A 24,303-nucleotide genomic window follows, 5' to 3' on the forward strand; every position below is an offset into this window, starting at 1 on the left:
TCCTGTATCTGGCCTTGGTTTGAAAAAGTTTATAGTCATTCATTTGCGGCTTAGGCATTTCAGCTGCCACCTCTGCTAAAGGTCCACTGAGTTGTGGCCTTAATTCTACCATGTACTGGTCTTCGGGGATGCTGTACCCAAGACAGGCTCTTTCAAAATTTTCCAAGAAGGCCTCGGTGTCATCACCTGCCTTGTAGGTGGGAAATTTCCTGTGCTGTGGAGCAATAATTGGCGCCGGGTTGTTAGGGTTGGCTGGCACATGCAGCCCAGCTTTTGCCAAGTCCAGTTCATGTTTTCTCTGTTTTTCCTTCTCTTCATTTTCTTTTTCCATTTCTTTTTGTTGTTTTTCCATTTCTTTTTGGTGTTTTTCCATGTCTCGGCGGTGGGCCGCCTCTTCTTCTTCTTGCTTCCTTCTGTGGGCCAACTCATCTTCTGCTTGTTTCCTTCGGTAGGCTACCTCTTCTTCTTCTAGTTTTCTTTTGTGTGCTGCCTCTTGGGCTGCCTGTTCTCTTTGGAAGGCTGCCAGTTTGATGCTTTCTTCCTTTTCTTTTATCTCCATCTCTTTTTGTTTTATTTCCAGTTGTCGCCTGTGTTCAGCTTCTTTGATTTGTTCTTCGGCGCCAATTTTTGCCTTAGAAGTCATGGTTCCTGTTTTCTTGTGTTGGGGTGCCCTCCGGTGTTTATCTTCTGAACTGCAGGCTCTGTTCCCTCCTGGAGTCTGCCTAGCAACAGTGCTTTTTTCCCTTTCTCTCTCTAGCTAATGTTCAATGAAGGGAAACCAGAAAAACCACTTTATTTGCATGCATATAAGTGCTGGTACTTGCCTCCTAATGGGAGGGCTATTGCATGACAAAAGACCCTCAACAGTCTCTTAATGGCTTCTCGCTTAACATGCAAACCACAAACTGCTAGAGAGAGCAGAAAAAAAAAATTCTCTCTGGTTCCCTTTTAAAACCAAACTGTTTCTCTCTGCTAAAAAGCCCTTAGCAGAGAAAAGAAAAATATAATATTCCTACTGGCTTCTGGATTCTGTCTAGATCCCACCGCTGCCACCATATCATAACCTTATTCCCAGATTTGGACCTTAGCGTCCAAAATATGGGGGTTAGCATGAAAACCTCCAAGCTTAGTTACCCGCTTGGACCTGGTACCTGCTGCCACCACCCAAAAAATTAGAGTGTTTTGGGGCACTCTGGTCCCTCTGAAAAACCTTCCCTGGGGACCCCAAGACCCAAATCCCTTGAGTCTCACAACAAAGGGAAATAATCCTTTTCCCTTCCCCCCTCCAGGTGCTCCTGGAGAGATACACAGACACAAGCTCTGTGAATCCAAACAGAGGGACTTGCCCTCTCCGTTTCCAATCCTGGAACAAAAGCACTTTCCTCTTCACCCAGAGGAAATGCAAAATCAGGCTAGCAATCCAACACACAGATCTCCCCTTGATTTCTTCCTCCCACCAATTCCCTGGTGAGTACAGACTTAATTTCCCTGAAGTAAAGAAAACTCCAACAGGTTTTAAAAGAAAGCTTTATATAAAAAAGAAAGAAAAATACATACAAATGTTCTCTCTGTATTAAGATGATACAACACAGGGTCAATTGCTTAAAAGAATATTGAATAAACAGCCTTATTAAAAAAGAATACAAATCAAAGCACTCCAGCACTTATATTCATGCGAATACCAAAGAAAAGAAACCATATAACTTACTATCTGATCTCTTTGTCCTTACACTTAGAAACAGAAGATTAGAAAACAGAACTACTTCTCCAAAGCTCAGAGACAGCAGGCAGACAGACAAAAGACTCAGACACACAATTCCCTCCACCCAAAGTTGAAAAAATCCGGTTTCCTGATTGGTTCTCTGGTCAGGTGTTTCAGGTGAAAGAGACATTAACCCTTAGCTATCTGTTTATGACAGGGCTATAGCCTCTCTTTTTTAGAAAGATATCCAGCGTTGAGTGCTGGAGATTCCCCATGTTCTTAGATAAGTTGGTCCAATAGTTCATTACCCTCCACTGTTGAAAAAAAGTGTGCACCTCACTTTCTCGACTGAATTTGTTTAGCTTCAGCTTCCGGCCATTGGATCTTGTCATGCCTTTTCCTGCTAGATTGAAGAGCCAACTATTATCAGAAATCTCTTCAACTGAGTTATTCCTGATTTACACCTATGTAGTTACACCAGGTTGAAGTAGCGCAGGTGAGGGAGAATCATAGAATCATAGAAGATTAGAGTTGGAAGAGACCCCAGAAGGTCATCTAGTCCTGCTTAAAGCAGGACCAACCCCAACTAAATCATCCCAGCCAGGGCTTTGTCAAGCCTGGCCTTAAAGACCTCTAAGGATGGAGATTCCACCACCTCCCTAGGGAACCCATTGCAGTGCTTCACCACCCTCCTAGTGAAATAGTGTTTCCTAATATCCAACCTAGACCTCCCTCACTGCAACTAGAGACCATTGCTCCTTGTTCTGTCATCTGCCACTACTGAGAACAGTCTATCTCCATCCTCTTTGGAACCCCCCTTCAGGTAGTTGAAAGGTGCTATCAAATGCCCCCTCACTCTTCTTTTCTGCAGACTAAATAAATCCAGTTCTGTCAGCATCTCCTCATAGGTCATGTGCTCCAACCCTCTAATCATTTTTGTTGCCCTCTGCTGGACTCCCTCCAATTTGCCCACATCCCTTCTGTAGTGGAGAGGCCCAGCTGGATGCAATACTCCAGATGTGGCCTCACCAGTGCTGAATAGAGTGGAATAATCACGTCCCTCAATCTGTTGGCAATGCTTCTACTAATGCAGCCCAATATGCCATTAGCCTTATCAACAAGAGCACACTGCTGACTCATATCCAGCTTTTCGTCCACTGTAATCCCCAGGTCCTTTTCTGCAGAACTGCCATGTAGCCAGTTGTTCCCTAGCCTGTAACAGTGCACGGGATTTTTCCATCCTAAGTGTAGGATTCTGCACTTGTCCTTGTTGAACCTCATCAGATTTCTTTTGGACCTATCCTCCAATTTATCTAGGTCACTATGGACCCTATCCCTACTCTCCAGCGCATCTACTTCTCTCCCCAGCTTAGTGTCATTTGAGAACTTGCTGAGGGTGCAATCCATCCCATCATTCAGATCATTAATGAAGATGTTGAACAAAACTGGCCCCAGGACTCAGTCTTCATAACCCAGTATTCAAAAGAAGTTCTAGTGTATTTAACAGTAAATAGGGCTGTGGTTTCTTCTCCCAATCTCTTTCCCATGCTGGTTAAGATTAGAAAACCCAGTTCTGCTGTCATCTTTTTTTTTTTTTTTTTTCTCAGATGTGTGTCTGGCTACATCAGTAGCAAATATAACCTATTCCTTTTCCTTTTAATAATGAGACATTCCTCTTACATGATATAACTTTTGGATCTTGAAAATGGGAGACCTGTAGCAATAATTGCAATAAATTAACCCTGCCGTTTTCTTCATAAAACTGTCGGGGGAGGTTTCTTCCTTCAGTTTGTCATGAGGCACTTTAATTACATCATGGCCATGCTGATGAATGCTTTGGAAGGAAAAGGGTCTCTCAGAGTTTGCCTGATAAATCCTTATTGCAGTGCCTCACTATTAGACTGTAAATATTTGCTCTGAGTTGAAACCATTCTTCCAAGATTGCCTGCAAACATTGCTTTTATTTTACTTTAAAATAATCAGATTTGGCTGCTTTTCTGTAAGTGCAAGAAGATTTGTTTGTAATTTGTATTATTTGTATTTCAGCAGCACTTTGAGACCTTAGTTCCATTTTGCTAGGGGCTGTATAGATATGTAGCAAAACCTGTGAATAATTATGAAACTTTAGCTGTGGGATGGAGTATATAAGGGTTAATCCAGAGGCCTGAGAGTCAGAAGATCTAGATTCTGTTCTTAGCTCTGCAGCGGATTTCCTGTGTGATCTCAGGCTAGATACAAAAATGGTCTGTGCCTTAGTTTCCCCATCCGTAACATGGGGGTAGCATTACGTAGCTCATGGGATGTTGTGAGGATCAGTTAATTGTTTGTACAGTGTTTTCATGTCTTCACATGAAAGATGTGATAGAAAAGCAAAAATTATAGGTAGCTGTAATGGGAAACTGGGAGATGGCACCTGAATTCTATCATCTGGCTCTTCACAGCCACAACAGAGCTCCTGCTTTCAAAGCTCAGCTTCTGACTAATTAAATAAAAGCGGAATTTCCCCTAGTTGTTAGCATTATAGGGCCTATGATATGCAGTTGAGTAGTTCTGATTCCATCCAGCAAAAGGCAGCATTGCACATAGATACTAACCTCTTTGCAATAGTGCACCCAGTAGGGGGGGGCAGATGCTGAGGTGGTGTAAATCTCTACCCCTGCATTGGCTTCAATGGCAGTACTTTAACTTAGGGCAGCTGAGGATCTGGCTCATGACCCTTAGTTCAGAAATGCATTGGGGCAGAGACTTTATTATTTGTTTGGCATGTTTATTTACTGTACTGCAAAACGTACACTCATGATGACTGATGGAGGAGACGTGAAAGTTTGAGAACATTATAAAAAGAGTTGTGAAATAGTGTGGACTCTCTTGCACTGCTGGGTACAGTGCTTTCTGTTCACTCACCCAACTGGCCCACAAAGGAAGAGTCTCTGGAGGCATAACTGCTGAAGCCAGCATACCAAATTATATCTTGGAAATGCAACAAAACCCATGGAATCCAAATATGCATAACTATTAAAACAGTGGTTTTTTAAAATATTGTGTGGAGATTTTACTGCCTGCCAATTTCCCACTTTTGGCCGATACCATTGTGTAGTTTATTGCCTGCATTAACCATGTTCTAATTTTATGTTGCTTTTTTCCCCCCAAACAGATGAAGGTTCTAGCATCGAGGAGACCGACTTCAACTGGGATGAATACTTGGAAGAAACGGGAGCAAGCACTGCTCCTCACACCTCATTCAGACACGTACGTACTTCACTTGGGCCGTGAGAAAGTCCTGTGCCCTTCCTCTTTTCATTCTGATTGGAGAGGGTCATCCTGGAAAATTTAAAGGCACGGATAATGGCTCTTGAGGAAACATCACCAAACTTTTCTCTCTGCCTCAAAATGTCTTCCTCCCAATCCAAAATGCTGGAATCCTTTCCCTCTCCTTCTGAAATCCTCTTCCTTCTCCGGTTGAACACCTGTTCTCATGCCTTTCTTTGGGTCCACTGGCTTCTCTCTACTTTGGATTCAGGCTTCTTATCCTTACCCCCTTCTCAAGGCCCTGTACTGCTTTCCTCTTGCCTACATTCAGCTGTCATTCCCTACCATGTCGCATCCTGCATCCTTTGCTTCTCCCACCTCCTTGATCCCTTTAATTTCATCCATATTACTCCACTGCACAGAAATTGCATGCATGTTGTTCCTTCAAAGCCCTCCTTCAGACAGGCTTCTTCTGAGAAGCCTGTCAATGTTAAATAGCCTGGTTACCATGGGATGCCTCCTCTCAGCTCCAGAAAACGATGTCTCTTGCAGTGAGAAGCTATCAGCCTACATCTCAGAGAAACTCTCTGGTAGCAGAACTGGCATCTTGGGGCACCTAAATCCGTACAACCATCATAGGCCTGAGAATATGATACCTTCCCTCATGTGAAGTTGGTCCATTCGCACAATGGAATTCTGGAAGCACTGTGGTAAAACAGCCACCGTCTGCAGTTCTGGCCCCATGCCTTTCTTGGTTTGTGGAAGAGCGTTGAGAGCACCTGGAATCCCTATGGACTGAGATTGTTGCCACTTTCTTTGAGAAGGGAAATCTGTTGTGGTCCCAGAGCACATCACAATGCAGCCAGTACTTAAGAAACCATTGCATGGTGCGACTGACCTCTCCAGCTGCTACCTATTGTCTAACCTCCAGTTCCTAAGCAAACTAACTGGGAAGCTTAACTCCTAGATATCGCCAATATCCTGGATCCCTCCCAAGTAGGGTTCAGGTTAGGACATGGAACAGAGATGGCCCTGAGGGATGATCTTGTCTCAGCTACGGACAGGGCTGTATGCTCATGCTCTTATTGCTAGACCTTTCCATAGCATTTGATATAGTCAGCTATAAAATGGTGCCATCCCACCTCACGGTTATGCTGGGATTAGTGGGTTTGCACAGAGGTGAGTTCAGCTGCCCCTCTCAGGCCAACCTCAGAGCCATGATGGGCACCTGCTCCTCTATTTCCCACAGCATTCCTGTCTCTCCCCATCCCATTTGATACAGATGCAACCGGCACTACTACACCTTCTGCTCAGATGCGAACAGCACCATCTCCCAGCGGACTGTACAGGGGCCTGGCTGAGACTGGCTCCTGGATGACGCTGAACCCTGGAAATGATGAATTGACGCTGGAGGGGAGAGGCATGCTCTTTGGAGAATCCTCTGCATGAGTGTTCACCTGGTCTCTTTCTCTGGATACTCAAAGAGCGATGGTTGCAAAACGCTCCCAATTCCACCTATGTGAGGCAAGGAGATTGCAGTCCCTCCTATCAAATTCCAACATAGCCACAGTGATCCACATACCACCGACCGCATGGCTGGATGATGTAATTCTCTGTCCTTGATGTGAAATTCCTGATCTTCAATCGACATTCGGTTCAGAGCACAACAACTGTCCCTTGAGAGCACCTCGCTCCTTCCAGCACTCTGCTCTGTGCACTGGCATCTTGCTGAATTCTGGCTCCAGGTCAAGTTTTCACGCCCCATCCTCCAAGCCCTCTGTGGCAGTGGTTCTCAACCAGGAGTCTGGGGCCCCCTAGGGAGTTGCAAGCAGATTTCAGGACCAGCAGGTTTCAGGACCAAGCATGACTGGCGTTAGACTTGCTGGGGCCCAGGGCAGAAAGCTGAAGCCCAAGCCCTGCTGCCCGGGGCTGAAAACCGAAGCCCAAGTGGCTTAGCTTCATGGGCCACCGGTGGTGTTGGGCCTTGGCCAGTTGCCCTGCTTGCTACTCCCCAACGCTGGCCCTGGCTTTTAATCTAATGGATATGCAGGAAAACAGTTGTTATGGCACAGGAGGACCGTGGAATTTCTGTAGCAGGTTGAGAACCCCGGTCTATGGCATTGGCTTGGGTTACCTAGGGGCCCTACCTCATCCTTTGTGATTGTGACCTTCCCCAATGGCTACGTTCCACTGGGAGAATGGAACTGTCAGCCTCAGGGGTGAGACTCATGTACAGGGGCATGTCCCGCTATGAATCTGGAACTTTTGTTCTCAGAAGAGATTGGGGACCCTGGAGACAGAGACAAAATCCACGTCTTCAACCCACTCTTTGTATAGTTATACCCCCCCAAATCCCCTGCTCCCCAAAATGTCACAGTCTGGTCATTGCTGAGAGGCGGAGCGAGAGAAATCATTACAGCTTAACGTGTGTATTTGATCATTTTACGAGGTGCTCAGATTCTGTGGAGTTGGTCACTATCTAAGAGCCTAGCTAGCAGGGCCACGGACCAGCCCCGAGCCACGCGTGCAGTTCCTGTTGATGGAACGTGAATGCCTAGATGCCGGACAAATGTACTTGTGATATGAAAATAATTAAATGATGCAATTTATCAGTGCTTAGACTGCAGTAATCATGTGTGAGGCAGGTAAAGGAGGCGTCTTCCTAACTCCAGAGGAGCTGCATTCCTCTCGACTAACAAACCACTGTTACGGTTGACTCCTGGATCATTTGGTTGAAGCCCCCAGGCAGTTGTTATGTGTATTACTGTAGCACCTAAGAGCTCTAGTCATGGGCCCGGAGCCCGTTGTGCTCAGCACTGTACAAGCACAGACCAGAAAGGAGTCCTGCCCCCAGGGGCCTGTAGTCTAAGACAAGACACAAGAAATGGATTTAGGCAGACTTGTTTTCCTCTTCTGTATCCATAGTAGCAGTTTTTAACATATGTATCCTCACAACATCCCTGTCAGGTAGGGATGTGTTATTATCCCCATTTTAGAGAAGGGGAACTGAGTCACAAAGAGACTAATTTGCTAAAGGTCATAGAGGAAGTCTGAAGTGGTGCAGGAAACTGAACTAGGGTCTCCTAAATTCTAGGCTGATACCCTAACCAGCGGACTAACTTTCTTCCGAGCTTGGGAGGGAAAACTGGAGGTATCAAAAGAACTCTTAATTGATACAGAAAGTTAGTGCATAAGGCATATCCTCAGTTTTAACTCTATTGGTTAGGAATGTGTTACAACAATGGGTCTCAGCCTTTGCCAACTGTGCCCCGTAATCCTAGATTCATAGATTCTAGGGTCAGAAGGGACCAATGTGATCATTTAGTCCGACCCCCTGCACAAAGCAGGCCACAGAACCCTACCCATCCACTTCAGTAACTCAGGCATAGGTTAGGGGTTTGTTATAGAAGTCTTCAAATTGTGGTTTGAAGACCTCAAGCTGCAGAGAATCCACCAGCAAGTGAACGATGCCCCACGCTGCAAGGGAAGGCGAAAAACCTCCAGGGCCTCTGCCAATCTGCCCTGGAGGAAAATTCCCTCCTGACCCCAAATATGGCGATCAGCTAAACCCTGATCATGTGGGCAAGACTCACCAGCCAGCACTCAGAAAAGAATTCTCTGTAGTAACTCAGATCCCATCCCATCCAACATCCCATCACCAACCACTGGGCATACTTATCTGGCGATAATCAAAGATCAATTGCCAAAATTAGGCTCTCCCATCATACCATCCCTTCCATAAACTTATCAAGCTTAACCTTAAAGCCAGATATGTCTTTTGCCCCCACTACTCCCCTTGGAACGCTGTTCCAGAACTTCACTCCTCTAATGGTTAGAAACCTTCGTCTAATTTCAAGTCTAAACTTCCTAGAGTCCAGTTTATACTCATTCGTTCTTGTATCTACATTGGTACTAAGCTTAAATAATTCCTCTCCCTCCCTAATATTAATCCCTCTGATATATTTATAAAGAGCAAGCATATCCCCCCTCAGCCTTCTTTTGGCTAGACTAAACAAGCCAAGCTCTTTGAGTCTCCTTTCATATGACAGGTTTTCCATTCCTCGGATCATCCTAGTAGCCCGTCTCTGAACCTGTTCCAGTTTGAATTAATCCTTCTTAAACATGGGAGACCAGAACTGCACACAGTATTCCAGGTGGGGTCTCACCAGCGTCTTATATAACGGTACTAACACCTCCTTATCTTTGCTGGAAATACCTCGCCTGATGCATCCTAAAACCGCATTAGCTTTTTTAACGGCCATATCACATTGGCGGCTCATAGTCATCCTGTGATCTACCAATAACCCAAGGTCCTTCTCCTCTGTTGCTTCCAACTGATGCATCCCCAATCTATATCTAAAGTTCTTATTATTAATCCCTAAGTGCATGACCTTGCACTTTTCACTATTAAATTTCATCCTATTACTATTACTCCAGTTTACAAGGTCGTCCAGATCTTCCTGTATGATATCCCGGTCCTTCTCCGTGTTAGCAATACCCCCCAGCTTTGTGTCATCTGCGAACTTTATTAGCACATTCCCGCTTTTTGTGCAAGGTTGGTAATGAAAAGGTTAAATAAGATTGGTCCCAGAACCGATCCTTGAGGAACTCCACTAGTAACCTCCTTCCAGCCTGACAGTTCACCCTTCAGTACGACCCGTTGTAGTCTCCCCTTTAACCAGTTCCTTATCCACCTTTCAATTCTCATATTGATCTCCATCTTTTCAAATTTGACTAATAATTCCGCATGTGGAACTGTGTCAAATGCCTTACTGAAATCGAGGTAAATTAGGTCTACCGCATTTCCTTTGTCTAAATAGTCTGTCACCTCCTCAAAGAAGAAGATCAGGTTGTTTTGGCACGATCTACCTTTAGTAAAACCATGTTGTACTTTGTCCCAATTACCATTGACCTCAATGTCCTTAACTACTTTCTCCTTCAAAATTTTTTCTAAGACCTTACATACTACAGATGTCAAACTAACAGGCCTATAGTTACTCGGATCACTCTTTCTCCCTTTCTTAAAGATAGGAACTACGTTAGCAGTTCTCCAGTCGTACGGTACAACCACTGAGTTTACCGATTCATTAAAAATTTTCGCTAATGGGCTTGCAATTTCATGCGCCAGTTCCTTTAATATTCTCGGATGAAGATTGTCCGGGCCCTCCAATTTTGTCCCATTAAGCTGTTCAAGTATGGCTTCTACCTCAGATGTGGTAATATCCACCTCCATATCCTCATTCCCATTTTGTCATCCTTCCATTACCCCTAAGCTCCCCATTAGCCTTATTAAAGACTGAGGCAAATACTTATTTAGATATTGGGCCATGCCTAGGTTATCCTTAACCTACTTTCCATCCTCAGTGTGTAGCGGTCCCACTTCTTCTTTCTTTGTTTTCTTCTTATTTATATGGCTATAGAACCTTTTATTATTGGTTTTAATTCCCTTTGCAAGGTTCAACTCTACTTGGCTTTTAGCCTTTCTCACTTTATCCCTTTATGTTCTGACCTCGCTAAGATAGCTCTCCTTGCTAATCCCACCCTTCTTCCACTGTACTCCTTTCAAGAGTCTTATTTGTCTTCCTTGCCTCCAAGTTACATGTCACTTAAAATCTCGCTTACAAAATCAGACATAAAATATAAAAATGTCATAGCACACTATTACTGAAAAATTGCTTATTTTCTCATTTTACCATATAATTATAACATAAATAAATTGGAATATAAATATCATACTTGCATTTCAGTGTACCATATATACAGCAGTATAAACAAGTCATTGTTTGAAGTGTTTGTTTGTACTAACTTTGTTAGTGCTTTAGGCAAATATCTAGATGAGTTGATGTACTCCCTGGAAGACGTCTGAGTACCCCCAGGGGTACATGTAACCCTGGCTGAGAACCACTGTCCTGCAGAATATGTATTGTATTCTCTAGTTTTCCTCAGGCAAGTTGCTTGGGACCCAGTCCCGCTTCTGTTGACGGTATCAATGGGAGTTTTGCTGCAAACTTCGGTGGGAGCTTCTTGTCTTTAGCCATCTGTAATAGCGGCTGGTGATGCTGCCTGCGCCTTCTTCAGCAGGGTATTAAGAACTTTAATCGGCTAGAGCATGGACCTGCATCCAGTGACGTCAGTGGAAGCATTATCACTGACGTCAGTGGGGGCAGGATTCGGCCCAGAGTGCTTGTAAAGGGCTCTGACATGGTTGCATGTGAGGTGTTCTATACAAATTATTATAATTGTGGCCTGGTCCTCAGAATTGCTCTATACCTGAGAGGTAGAATTACAGGTATGGAGCACCTCTGAGGACCAGGCATCAATTATAAAGCATCTCACACGCAAGCAGAAGGGGGCCTGTTATTTACCTGGTGGAGCTGTGTGGTAACAAGTTCTTTGCATCATACCTCAGCTCAAGCTCAAGCGAGTCTTTAGTAGTGGCACATAGGGCTTGTGCTGGCCCTCTGCATGGGGCTGGGTTTCACCCATTCCCGGCCGTGCTTAAAATTATTACTGGCATGACAGTCTCCTCTAGAGGCCTAACTGAGATCAAGGTGCCACTATCTCTACAGGCACATCATAATAGACAGTTTCTACCCCCAAAGAGCTTATGTTCTGAATAGATGAGGGTCAGAGGTGAAGTGACTTGCCAAAGGTCACTCAACCAGTCAGTGGCAGAACTAAGGATAGAACTGTGGTCCCCCAAACTGTTGTTTAGTGTCCTGTCTGCTAGACCATGCCACTCTGCACCTAAGAATGTTGCCTGCTAGCATTGCTCAGCTAGAGATCATGCCGTATTTTCCTTCTGTTATATGGAAAAATAATACCTATTTCTAATTTTGCAAGGTTGAAATCAGCCTTCAGAGCAGTTTCCAACCAGGGATGAAGTTAGAAGTGGCCAACAAGAACAATCCGGACACTTACTGGGTGGCTACGATCATTACAACGTGTGGGCAGCTCTTGTTGCTACGTTACTGTGGCTATGGAGATGATCGCAGGGCAGATTTCTGGTGCGATGTGATGACAGCTGACCTTCATCCAGTGGGCTGGTGTACGCAGAACAACAAGGTGCTGATGCCTCCAGATGGTGAGTTCTATGCTTTCTGGTAGGGTCATGGTCTTGTATAAGATGTGGTTCGACTCCAAGCCTACAATCAACCTGCATTGGGTCCTCAGCTGGTGTAAACCTATGTAGCTCCATTGAAGTCACTTTACAGCAACTGAGAAATTGGCCATTAGACTTCACTGATGGATCCTGCTTCCAAAGAACTTGTAGATCAGATCCTAGGAAGGGAATTATGCAACAAATCGTAGTAATGATAATATAAAAGCTTTTTGTAGGCGGAAGCGTCGGGAAGGGAATTTGTCCCTATATTGCAAAACCAATATTTTCCATCGGGGGGAAGGGGGAAATGGGCTTGTACTTCTAGCAAGAAAAGACCAAATTCTGATCTCACTTATTCCAGTCCACCCTCGTGTAGGCTGAGTGTAACTGAGGTCAGAATTTGGCCCTATGCTACAATCCTCCTAAAAACCTTTCCAGCCCCTTTGTCCCTATGCTAGAATCCTGATTGGCTTTGCTTCGGAAAGATCAGAAACCATTCAGGGCCAAATCCTGCAGTCCTTACTCGGCCCTTTAAAGACAATGGGAGCATTGCCTGAGTAAAGACTGCTGAATTTGGGCCTTGTTCACTAAGAGGCAACTATGGCTCCTCAGCTGTGGAGAGGCGCAAGATTCTGATGGGTGATGGCTGTAGTTTGGCTGTGCAGGAGAGACAGTTGGCTCAGGGGAGCTCCATATTCCCGGCCGGAGGAACAGTGTATCCTGGTGGTCCTGGGTAACAGTATGGTAGGGAAAGAAGCAAGCAGGGCCAGTGGCTCCATGACATAGATTGGCCATGCCCTTGCATAGAGGGCATATAGTGGGCTGCTGTAGTCTGTTGGCTGTAGTTGCTTCTATGGAATGGTACATATCTGCTCTAGTTGGGCAGAGGATGCTGATCTCACCACGCTTCCATTTATGTTCGCTGCACTGTTCCAGTTCATTCAATCTTTGTGGGATGAAGATTTAGTCCCAAACCCGCGTTATTTGGGAATCAAATGAAGGAAAGTTTAAAAACCTGCTTCTGAGATAGGAGGGTTTTTTGGGGGAGGGGCGAGGTTTACTTCCTATTTATAATGGCTATTCAGAAGGTTGAAATTTCATTTGCATGTTGTACATGATTATGGCAGAGATACTGCATCAGCCTCTTCAATGGAAGCTATGCTCACTTGAGCTAAGGATTAATTTGGCCCATTTCCTAGCATAGGCAGAAAACAGATCTGGTTTGTAAACATCTTTGGACCGATTTGACCTGACTGTGTCCCTTGAATAAAAAAGGATGGATTTATAAAAAACAGAAATAGAGCTTGATACTTGAATGCAAATGTGATGGAAAGGTTTGTTAGCCAAGCCGTAATAAATCAGGCTGATTTGAGAGGGGTTAGATTTTTATTGGTCTCCTAATCTTTTATGTGGCGGCTTTTTTTTTTTTAAACTCCCTTTTATTATGTGGCTTATAATCAATGTTGTAAGAAAATATACAGTGCCATAAACTAAATCATGAAATGCCTGGGTCAAGAGGTAAGAGGATTTATCGACTGCAGTAATAGAAAATAATGATTGTTTTATAACTGGAGGCATTTGCTCTTCGGGGAAGGGTTGGAATCTTTTTCTGGTCCTGGCTACTTCCATGTGCACTGTTCAGCTTGGGTGGCCAAATTCTGCGCTGATGTACAGTTCAGTGTTCAGCATTTGTACTGTCGGGATGTCATGTGTGCCCTGTGCAGTACCAGGAAACCATTGGGGTTGCGTAGGGTATAGGTCAGGGTAGGTGCTGAATTCAGGCTGCTCGCTTGAAAAAGTGCAGTGGAAACTCTGTATGTGTGTGTATATATATTTTTTCACTGAATAAACAAACTTTAATGCACAGATGATGGAAAACAACTTTCCAAAGTGCCTACGTCTCATTTCCTTGGAACTTAGGAGCTGAAATACTAAGAGTTAGGCCCACAAAGGGACTTTGGCATTTTGCAGTGCTAAGTGGTGCAACATCTACCTCTTAGGTGCCCAGTGGAATTTACAGCTCTGAGCTAGGCCCCAGGCTCCCTGTACAATACATAGGGGATAGTTAGGGGCATAAGAACAGGATTCTGAGAAGCCAGCAGGCTGAGCAGGGAGCTTCCTAAGATAGCCAGTAGATAATGCTAAGGAGATGGGTGGCCTTAGGGCCCACCAGCCTCAAAGGTACTTAGGTGCCTAGTTAGGCCCAAGGAAGGCACCTGCCTCTGCTTTGGATTCATGGCTGTGAGCCATCTTCTGGAGTTATGTGGCTAAGCCAGATCATCACTTTCTCATGAAAACTGAAAGACAGCCAGCCAATAGCCCTTACATGGGAGATCTGGATTCAAATCCCTGCTCTGCTTGCTTAGAGGCTGGGATTTGAATACAGGTCTCAGAGCTGAGTGCTTCAGCTACTGGGCTGTAGAGTTTTTTATACACACATACACTCTGGCCACATGATTATTAATTATACAAAGTGGAACAGCATCAACAGAACAGATGGGAAACCGTCCCAGGATATCCAGTAAGCGGGTGGTCAGGGCACTCAATTGGGAGGTGCGAGACCTGGGGCCAAGTCTCTGCTTCAAATCAGGCAGAGTGGGGACACAAACCTGGGTCTGCCATTGATTCTCCTCACCTCTGGGCTGTTGGATATAGCCACACTCTCACCAGCTCTGTGCCTTCCCAGTTGTCTTGTGCCGGTTAGGCATGCTCAGGGCATGCTATCAGATCAGGTGAGATGGGTGGAGGAGGCCCAGTTTGTGACTCTTGCCAGGGCTGAGGAGTGAGCTAGGAGGCTGAGCAGCTCAACAGCCGCAGGATTGGGGCAGTTTTGCACATGCCCACTGGCAGAAACATAGGGACCATAGTGACTTTATTGGTGGAAATTTAGGCATCTTGGGAATTTAGGTGCCTGCAAGGTGAGGCAGCAGCTGAAGATCTATGGGGCACGTAACTGTTAGACTTAGGCATTCAGCAGACTTAAAAGTTAATGGACTTTAGGTTCCTGGATGCCTAAATCACTTTGGGCTTGGGTTCCAAAATCACGTAGGTGCTTTGAAATTTTACCCGTTGCCTATTGGATTAAGTCCTGGGGTCATTACTCATTTTTTTTTTTTTAACTCTAGCCCTGATCCCGGAAGGAACAAAAAGGCCAGATTTTCAGAGGTGCTCAGTTCCCCTTTAGGCACCTTAATGAAGTGGGCAGGATTTTGAAAAATACGCAGCCCCCGCTGCCTCCCATCGAGAACACCGGGAGCTGTTGGGTGCAGAGCACTTTTGAAGATCTGGCTGGTAGTGTGTGCATAACTTCACGCATGTAGTCCTGGGCTTAAGGTCATGCTTCTGCTTCACTGCTTTGCTGGATCAGTGAGTGCATCTGTCCTTATTTTGTCAAACTCCTATTGAAGTCAGTGGGAGCTTTGGCTGAGTAAGAGGTGCAAGATAAGCCCCTGTATTTGGTATAAGAGAAATTGCTGTTTTATACAACGTTCCTCAAAATGTTTTGTGTTCTTAGCATCACACCCTATTTCACTATCATGCCTTCAAAAAAATAATTTAATCTCCATGTTTAATGAGAGCAGCCAGTATTTTAAGGGCTTGTCATGCACTCCTTGATCTGAGTTGGAATACCTGCTGCTTATGAAATGCAGGATTGGGCCGTCACTGCAAAGAGAAGTGCAAGCAGCATGGCCGTGGGCCAGCCATTAAGATTTGCTTTCATTCAGTAGTTGATGGGCTCTGTTTAATAAGCAAATCCGCAAAGACACACTTGTTAAACTGGCAGAACGGCTGCACTGGGACTGTATTATGTTCTGCTTACCAGAAAGAACTGATCAGTGCTAGTCTTACATGTAAAAGTAATACCACATTACAGCAGCACAAAATGAAAAAGGAGATTATGAATTTTATTAGAGGGGAGAGAACAGGTTTGTTCAGCTTAGCAAATAGATAGGGCTTGATTTACTCTTCGGCACATACAGTGCTTCCAAGGGACAGCTGCCACATAATTATTGTTTATGATCCCAATGTAAGGAAGTCATTTAATTTACTGACTGTTACATTATTATGTATTGAGAGGTGCTAACTTTGCATCATTGTGCCTGTGAGCATATTGTCAAGTCATGTTATATCCTGCAGTGACATTATGATATGATGCACTGGAACAGAATGTATGGCAGCCGGAGGTGTGCTGACTCTGCTGTTTTTTGCACGCTAACTGGAGCAATGTGGACATTGCAGCACATGTGGTGACCCGGGCTAGCCACCCACGTATGGACCCAGGAGCTCTGTCAGGCTGTTAGCTTGCCTATACTGCCACATCTACAATGCTATTTTTGCTGCATGAGTATGAGCAGGCGTTTCTGTCTGCCAGGGCTGGGAGGGGTGCATCCTTCCAGCTGCAGTGTAGACATAACCTGTATCTCTCCCTGTGCCCCGCCCTCCCCACTCCTTACGGTAGAAAATCAAAGGAGTAAAATTAGTTACTTCAGCTCTTGCCATTAATTATATTTTTCTCATTACAAATTGGTGTGTAATTTGAATTGCAAACTCAACTATCCTGGCAGAATAGCTCTGTTTACCATTCAAATCAAAATGAAAATTATTTAAATGAATTAATATAAAACTCATTTGAATGAACCAATGTTTATTCATGAACTTGCGGAAGAAAGTGTGAAGACATCCTTATGGTCTATAGCTACATTTTGCTGATCGGCTGTAAAGTCCCATCTTAGGACAGATTTTTTTTTTTTTAAATTACCAGTTAACCATTGGCATAAACCAGTGCTGCCTAATACAGGTAAATTTCACCCCTTGTGTTTTTACCCCTCTGCATAAAGCCTAAGCAAATATGATTTGCATGGGGAACAATTGAATGCCCATTGAAAACAATGGCATTTTGACTTTAGTGGGTTTAGACCATAAGTGGGGCCACGTCCACACTACAGAGTAAAATCGAAATTAATAAAATCGATTTTATAAAACAAGTTTTATAAAATCAATTTTACGCGTCCACACTAGGGCACATTACTTCGGTGGTGTGCGTCCATGGTCCCAGGCTACCATCGATTTCCGGAGCGGTGCTCTCTGGGTAGCTCAGTAAAAGAATGGGACCAATAACTTCGATTTCCATTTACACTAACCCTAAATTGATATAGTAATATCGATTTTAGGGTTACTCCTCTCGTTGAGCAGGAGTACAGAAATCGATTTTAAGACCACTTAAAATCGATTTTAAGTGCCTTGTAGTGTGGACGGGTACAGCGTTAAATCGATTTAACGCTGTTTAAATCGATTTAACGCTATAGTGTGGACCAGGCCTGGGTGGCACAGTACCTCATGCTCAAGTCATGGGCAGGGCATACTGTAGGGCTGTTCTGCTGTTGCTGTTCCTGTCTCCAGATTGGAATGGGGCCACAACACAGGCTCACTCATTAGGAGTGGATTTGTGGATCTGGATGATCACAGCTCCTTGACCGTGAATCTGGTTAGTCACTGGGTCTGAGCCTGAGTCTGAGAGATTTGTGTGTAGACTGAAGGCAGGGGTTGGGCTCAAGCCTGAGTCAGAGCCCAGGCTCACATTGGAGTGTAGACATAGGCTAAAGTGAAGGGGAGGTTTGGGGTATGTGGAACTGGTGCAGAACTCAGCTGCTCCTCATGGACCACCTTCCTTTCTGCCACAGAACTGACATGGGTTTTCCAATGGTCTTAGACTCCCTAGGTGAATTTTATGCGTGACAATGTAATAGCTGCAAGCATATCCTGGACTGTTTTCTGAAGAGTTAAAAAATAATTTGTGGCTTGCTGAACGTTCATTACTAATAATGTCTTTAATTGTGAAAGAAAATAGACCTCCTCCCTCTCCTAGCCGTTTGTCTCCGTGTGCTGTTTCCCTCTCTTGATGACAGTTGGGTTCCTGAACACATTTACCGTCAGGTAGAAGAGCCATGCACGGAACTTGACAAGTGTGGCTAAATTATGCATCGTGAAATGCGCAGAGAGCAGTAACATCTTTTGATTGACATCTGGTTTTTGTACAGATTGCAGATTTACAGCTGAGCCAACAGAGCAGCGTCTCCTCTGGCATTATCTTAATGCATTCTAGGATGCACTGAAGACAAGATTATTGTGTACACTTGGAATTGCTTGGGTAATTTTGCCTTAACATTGTTGACAGACAGTAATTCAAGGAGGGCCAGATTCTCCTTCCCTGTTGTAAAATCCATGCGATGTGCTTGATTCTGTTCTCGATTACAACAGTGTAAATTGGAAGTAGCACCAGTAAAATCAGGGGACGTATGTAGGAGTCAACGAAGTAGAGAACCAGGCCTGTTTTCTAATATTGGGATATGTTGATATAGGGATGAAAAACTTGAGGAACAATTCCTCCCCCCAATAGAATTCTAGTAGGATCGATGTGCTCCTGTTAACTCGTAAGCCTGCACTTCTGATTAGGTTCAGCAAGCAGCCTTTTCTAGCAAGATTCACTTGTGTGGGTAGAGTTAAAACTCAAAGGCCTGATCCTGGCTGGTGCTGAGCCTCACCAAATCTCAAATACATCAGTGGACATTGTGGATGCTCAGCATCCTGCAGGATTGGGCCTTTCAGGCAAACATGCCGCTAGGGCTATAATTTAAAATAGTGATTGTTTGTGCCTTTTTTTCCCACTTTACTTGCATTAGATTAATTTGTGACTTTCCCTCCATGGTGAAGGCATGATTCACTTACGGCGTGATCCTGAGCACTATATTCATGCAGAACAGGATTGGACTCTTGCAAGACCAATTGCCAAATTAATCGCCAAAATTATGCTATCCCATCATATCATCCCTTCCATAAACTTATCAAGTTTAGTCTTAAAGCCAGATATGTCTTTTGCCCCCACTACTCCCCTTGGAAGGCTGTTCCAGAACTTCACTCCTCAAATAGTTAGAAACCTTCGTCTAATTTCAAGTCTAAACTTCCTAGTGTCAAGTTTATATCCATTTGTTCTTGTGTCCACATTGGTACTAAGCTTAAATAATTCCTCTCCCACCCTAATATTTATCCCTCTGATATATTTGTAAAGAGCAATCATATCCCCCCTCAACCTTCTTCTGGTTAGGCTAAATAAGCCAAGCTCTTTGAGTCTCCTTTCATAAGATAGGCAGGTAAGTATGCCCAGTGATCTGTGATGGGATGTTAGATGGGATGGGATCTGAGTTACTACAGAGAATTCTTTCCTGGGTGCTGGCTGGTGAGTCTTACTCACATGCTCAGGGTTTAACTGATCACCATATTTGGGGTTGGGAAGGAATTTTCCTCCAGGGCAGATTGGCAGAGGCCCTGGAGGTTTTTCGCCTTCCTCTACAGCATGGGGCATGGGTCACTTGCTGGAGGATTCTCTGCAGCTTGAGGTCTTCAAACCACGATTTGAAGACTTCAGTAACTCAGACATAGGTTTGCGGTTTGTTACAGGAGTGGATGGGTGAGATTCTGTGGCCTGCATTGTGCAGAAGGTCAGACTAGATGATCATAATGGTCCTTTCTGACCTTAAAGTCTATGAGTCTATGAGCAGCAAAATGGATTGCCTTGTAATTCAAAATGATATTGCTTGTTCAGTTGAAGTACATTCACACATCCTACCTCTTACCTACTAGTGGACTGGTGCTAAGGTCTTATTTAAGACGCTAAGGCACAAACAGAAAGCTTTACTTCATCCTTGCTCAAGAAAAAAAATTACTTTAATTTTGATAAGAACTCTTCGACTAAATAAGACCTTCAAGATTTATCTCTAAGAATATATTCCTAGGACCTCATTTTACCCTTTGAGATTGTTGGAAGTACAAGTCAGGGGAGAATTTGATCTATTCTAAGAAGTTATTCATGGCCAGAGAGATGATCGTCAGGGCCTTCAGAGAGACTGACACGCAGATATTTCTGTATTTTGTAAAAATGCAGGGTCTCATATTTTGGCTTCAGTTACATCCATTGACTTCATTGGTGTCAACTGGTGACACAGTCTGGCCAATTAGCCTCATGGTAACCTCATCATAATGAATTCAGAACTAGGATGCTCCCCCTGGTGTTGCTTGTGTCTTCATGTCTGAGGTCAGAATTGGGCCCATCATCAATTAGGGTGCACATTAATAGCCAAACTGGTAATCCACCAGTACTCCATTGGTTTCAGTGGGTGGTTTGGGTGTGCAAGGAGTGGTAATTGAGGTCCCACATAAGTATATGAGAAGAGATAACGCCTCAGTGGGCAACATTAATTTGTATTGTATCTTGATGAGTACAGGAAGCGTCACTGACAGAGGCATATGTTGCATAGTGTCATTTCTCCTTAGCACCACCACATTCTGGTCAGCATTCATGGACAGTGAGGCAATGGGTTGGGGGAAGCCCAGCCATGTCAGTGAGATTAGCAAGTTTTAGCACTCCTCTGTTCCACACACTAGGAGGAACCAAGTGACCTTCTGAAACTAATCATTTCCATCATAGATTGTGGTGGTTCTGAACCACCACCATCCTCCCAGCTCATCTCTCAGAACGTGGAATCCTGGATGCTTAAAACCAAAAGCAATGTCTGCTACTAGCCTGTAAGAGATCCCCAAAGGAAATTAAACTTCACCTACATTTGCAAGTTGATGTTGATAATGTTCCATAGAGATCAGCTGCTTAGAGTGGAATTCTGCTCCTGGTTACGCTGGAATGGAATAATTTAACTGAGATGGCTTTGAAGATTGAGAGCAGGATTTGGCCCCAGTTTTGTAAAATTTTAACTTTTGTGCAAAGCTGAAATTACTTGCTGAGGATCTAAAATCAGCAGAGATGCAGGGATCTATGCCAGTTTATACCAGCTGCTAACTGGGCCATTGAATTGTAAAACGAAACTCAAACACCTACTTTAGCAAATCACAGCACCCAGTATTGGGGATAGTGCTGAAGAATTACACATTCTTTTATCTTCCCTGCCAAATCCTTTGTTGGCTTATCCTATTAAAGCTGATTTTAGATTCCCTTAATGTTAATAGATTCCAGGATTTCTTTCTTTAAACACTGTAATTGGCTCTCTTAGTAAAATGTATTTATATGTGGTCTTAGCCTTGACTTCAGCTGAGTATTAATTATGCAGGAAGGATGTTAACATAAATAACTAGTCAGCAAATAAACATCAATTAAATATTCTATTAGCATAGTAGGCAGCCTTATGCATTGGCACAGAATGATTAGCAGATTACTCTTAACGAACTTTTAAAATGTAGCACTTCGCTAAAACTGGTGTATTTCAAGTGAAGGGGGAAAAAACCCACTTTGCTGAAGAACACACTGTAGTGAGGCTGAAATTCACTGTAGTGTGAACTGTCTCTATGGCCCCAATGGACCATACAACAGGTGGGGATTGCTGGAGCACATCACACTCCAGCTACTTCCCCTGCTTGCCCCTCCCCACTCCCAATATGTGCAGGGAGCACACCAGAGAGACACTTTACACTGGGAGACACCAAGTTTACATCAATTTTGTGGCACCTTGATATTGCCAGTGTTGTATAAGGGGATCTAGTCTAACATGAATTTTGTTCCAGTATAACATAACTGAGGATAGAACTGTAACTTTTTTTTAACTGATTGATACAATTCGTACTACGGACACAGCCATACCTGTACTTAAAACAGTCTGACTTCTGTCTGTGGAGAAGGCCATGGTGTAAATAAGAATCAGACCCAGTGTGATAAGCTGACAAGAACCAAGTCTCATATAAACAGCCTGGAGGAGAACAAAAATAAAAAAAAAAATTTTCCTGGTATATGACAAGTTATAAATATATAATGGTTGAAAACAATAGTGTGCATCTTTATGAAAGATTTAATGAATAAATATTTCATGCCCACGCAGTGCTTTTCAGCAGAGCATGGTTTAGGTAAAAAGCAATAAACAAAGAACCTCCTTCAGGGTTTGTTTAGGCTCCTAAATTAAACTAATTTAATCAACTTTTTCAGTCAAGCTTGATATTAGTTCATTTCTGTACACAGCACCGTATTCTGATCTGGCCATTTCTTTTCCGTGTTTGGAAGATTTCAGTAAAAGTACTCATTTAATCCTGTTAGTATAATCTGAGTCACTGTTATCGAGACAGATAACATGGGCCAGATTTGCCCTTGCCGTAAAAGTCATGGAGTTGACCACAAGTAGGTCCAGGCCAGCCTCTTAACGACAAGACCATCTTTCTTCTATTCATCTGTTAGGCTGATACTTTTGGTACGTTGCCTCCAAAGAGTTGGTTGAGAACTATAGATCATCGTGATATATTTCTCTGTAGTTCATGAAAACTAAAGATTTTCTTTAAAAAAAAAATCCACATATATTGTTTTTTAGTTGTTGTTTGACAAGAGGAAAGTCCCCTGCAACAGTATTGAATATGGTAATATCGGGGAATAGCACAGTTACTAAGTGTGGTGTGACAAAGCTCTGATCTTGTCTCCTTGGGTCCCGCGTTTCCTGGTGGATTTCACTAGCCTCAGAGGCTCACTGTGACCCTCTACATAGCCCTTCTCTCTCTAGAGGCAAGGGTCACAGCCTACTGAGCCATTTTCCTCATAAACCAGCAAGGGAGGTGAGGAGAAGCTATCCTCCTTTGCACAGTCTGGGTATGTCTACACTACAGGATTATTCCGATTTTACATAAACCGGTTTTGTAAAACAGATTGTATAAAGTCGAGTGCACGCGGCCACACAAAGTTCAATAATTTGGCGGTGTGCGTCCATGTACCGAGGCTAGCGTTGATTTCTGGAGCGTTGCACTCTGGGTGCTATCCCATAGCTATCCCATAGTTCCTGCAGTCTCCCCCACCCATTGGAATTCTGGGTTGCGAACCCAATGCAAAAACAGTGAAAGCAACGGCAGACAATCATTTCGTGCCCCTTTTCCCTGGATTGTTCTGGCAGATGCCATAGCATGGCAACCATGGAACCCGTTTTGCCTTTTGTCACTGTCACCGTATGTGTACTGGATGCCGCTGACAGAGGCGGTACTGCAGCGCTACACAGCAGCATTCATTTGCCGTTGCAAGGTAGCAGAGATGGTTACCAGTCGTTCTGTACTCTCTGCTGTGCCATTGTAAATTGGCAATGAGATGATGGTTACCAGTCATTCTGTACCGTCTGCTGCTGTCATGGGTGCTCCTGGCTGGCCTTCGCTGAGGTCGGCCGGGGGCGCAAAGACAAAAATGGGAATGACCCCCTAGGTCATTCCCTCCTTTATGTTGTATCTAAAAATAGAGTAAGGCCTGCCTAGAATATGGGGCAAGTGTACTGGAGAACCAGTGTACCAGAGAGCACAGCCGCTCCGTGTCAGATCCCGCAGAAATGATGAGCTGCATACCATTCTAGGGGGTGCCTCTGCAACAACTCCACCCGTTGCTTCCCTCCTCCCCCAACCCTCCTGGGCTACTGTTGCAGGGTCCCCCCATTTGTGTGATGAAGTAATAAAGAATGCAGGAATAAGAAACACTGAGTTTTTAGTGAGAAAAAATGAGGGGGAGGCAGCCTCCATCTGCTATGATAGTCCAGGCAGGACATTAAACGATGGGGGGGAGAGGAGCCCAGCATCCCTGTCATAAACAGATAGCTAAGGGTTAATGTTCTTTTACCTGGAAAGGAGTAACCTGAAACACCTGACCAGAGGACCCATCAGGAAACAAGACTTTTTCAAATCTGGGTGGAGGGAAGTTTGTGTGTGAGTCCTTTGTTCTTGGTCTTCTGCCTGTACTCTCTCGCCTATGAGAGGATTTTTCTGCCTCCTGCTTTTCTAATCTTCTGTTTCTTCATCGAGTGATTGCTCATATCCATTCCAGTTAGGTGTGTGCGCGCCGCATGCACGTTCGTCGGAGAAACTTTTACCCTAGCAACCCTGGCGGGTCGGCTGGGCGCCCCCTGGAGTGGCGCCGCTATGGCACCCAATATATATCCCAGCCGACCCGGCAACCCTTCAGTTCCTTCTTACCGCCCGTGTCGGTTGTGGAGAGCGGCCTCGCTCCTCCACACTCCCTAGCAGCTCATTTTCTCCTTATCGTGCTATACTGTAGTTGTAGTTAATTGGTGTGTGTGTGTGTGTGTGTGTGTGTGTGTAAATATATATATATATATATATATATATATATATATATATATATATATATATATATATATAGTTAGACAGTCAGTTAGTTAGTGTTAATAGTGTAGTTATTAGTTATAGTTTGAGGGGATCGGGGATCACCCCCTTCCCT

General features: G+C 44.2%; 1 protein-coding gene across 3 annotated transcripts in view; it reads left to right on the plus strand.

Annotated features, from left to right (window-relative positions):
• SFMBT2 (Scm like with four mbt domains 2) overlaps positions 1-24,303 on the plus strand; it is a 234,462-nt gene that overhangs the window by 59,803 nt on the left and 150,356 nt on the right. For all 3 annotated transcript variants that reach the window (XM_030572497.1, XM_030572663.1, XM_030572588.1), the window contains exons 3-4: positions 4,857-4,951; positions 11,795-12,035. In XM_030572497.1, coding sequence (XP_030428357.1) covers positions 4,857-4,951; positions 11,795-12,035 — 336 coding nt within the window. The remainder of the gene's footprint in view (positions 1-4,856; positions 4,952-11,794; positions 12,036-24,303) is intronic.

The sequence above is a fragment of the Gopherus evgoodei genome, chromosome 1, assembly GCF_007399415.2.
Source record: "Gopherus evgoodei ecotype Sinaloan lineage chromosome 1, rGopEvg1_v1.p, whole genome shotgun sequence".
NCBI classification, from domain to species: domain Eukaryota; kingdom Metazoa; phylum Chordata; order Testudines; family Testudinidae; genus Gopherus; species Gopherus evgoodei.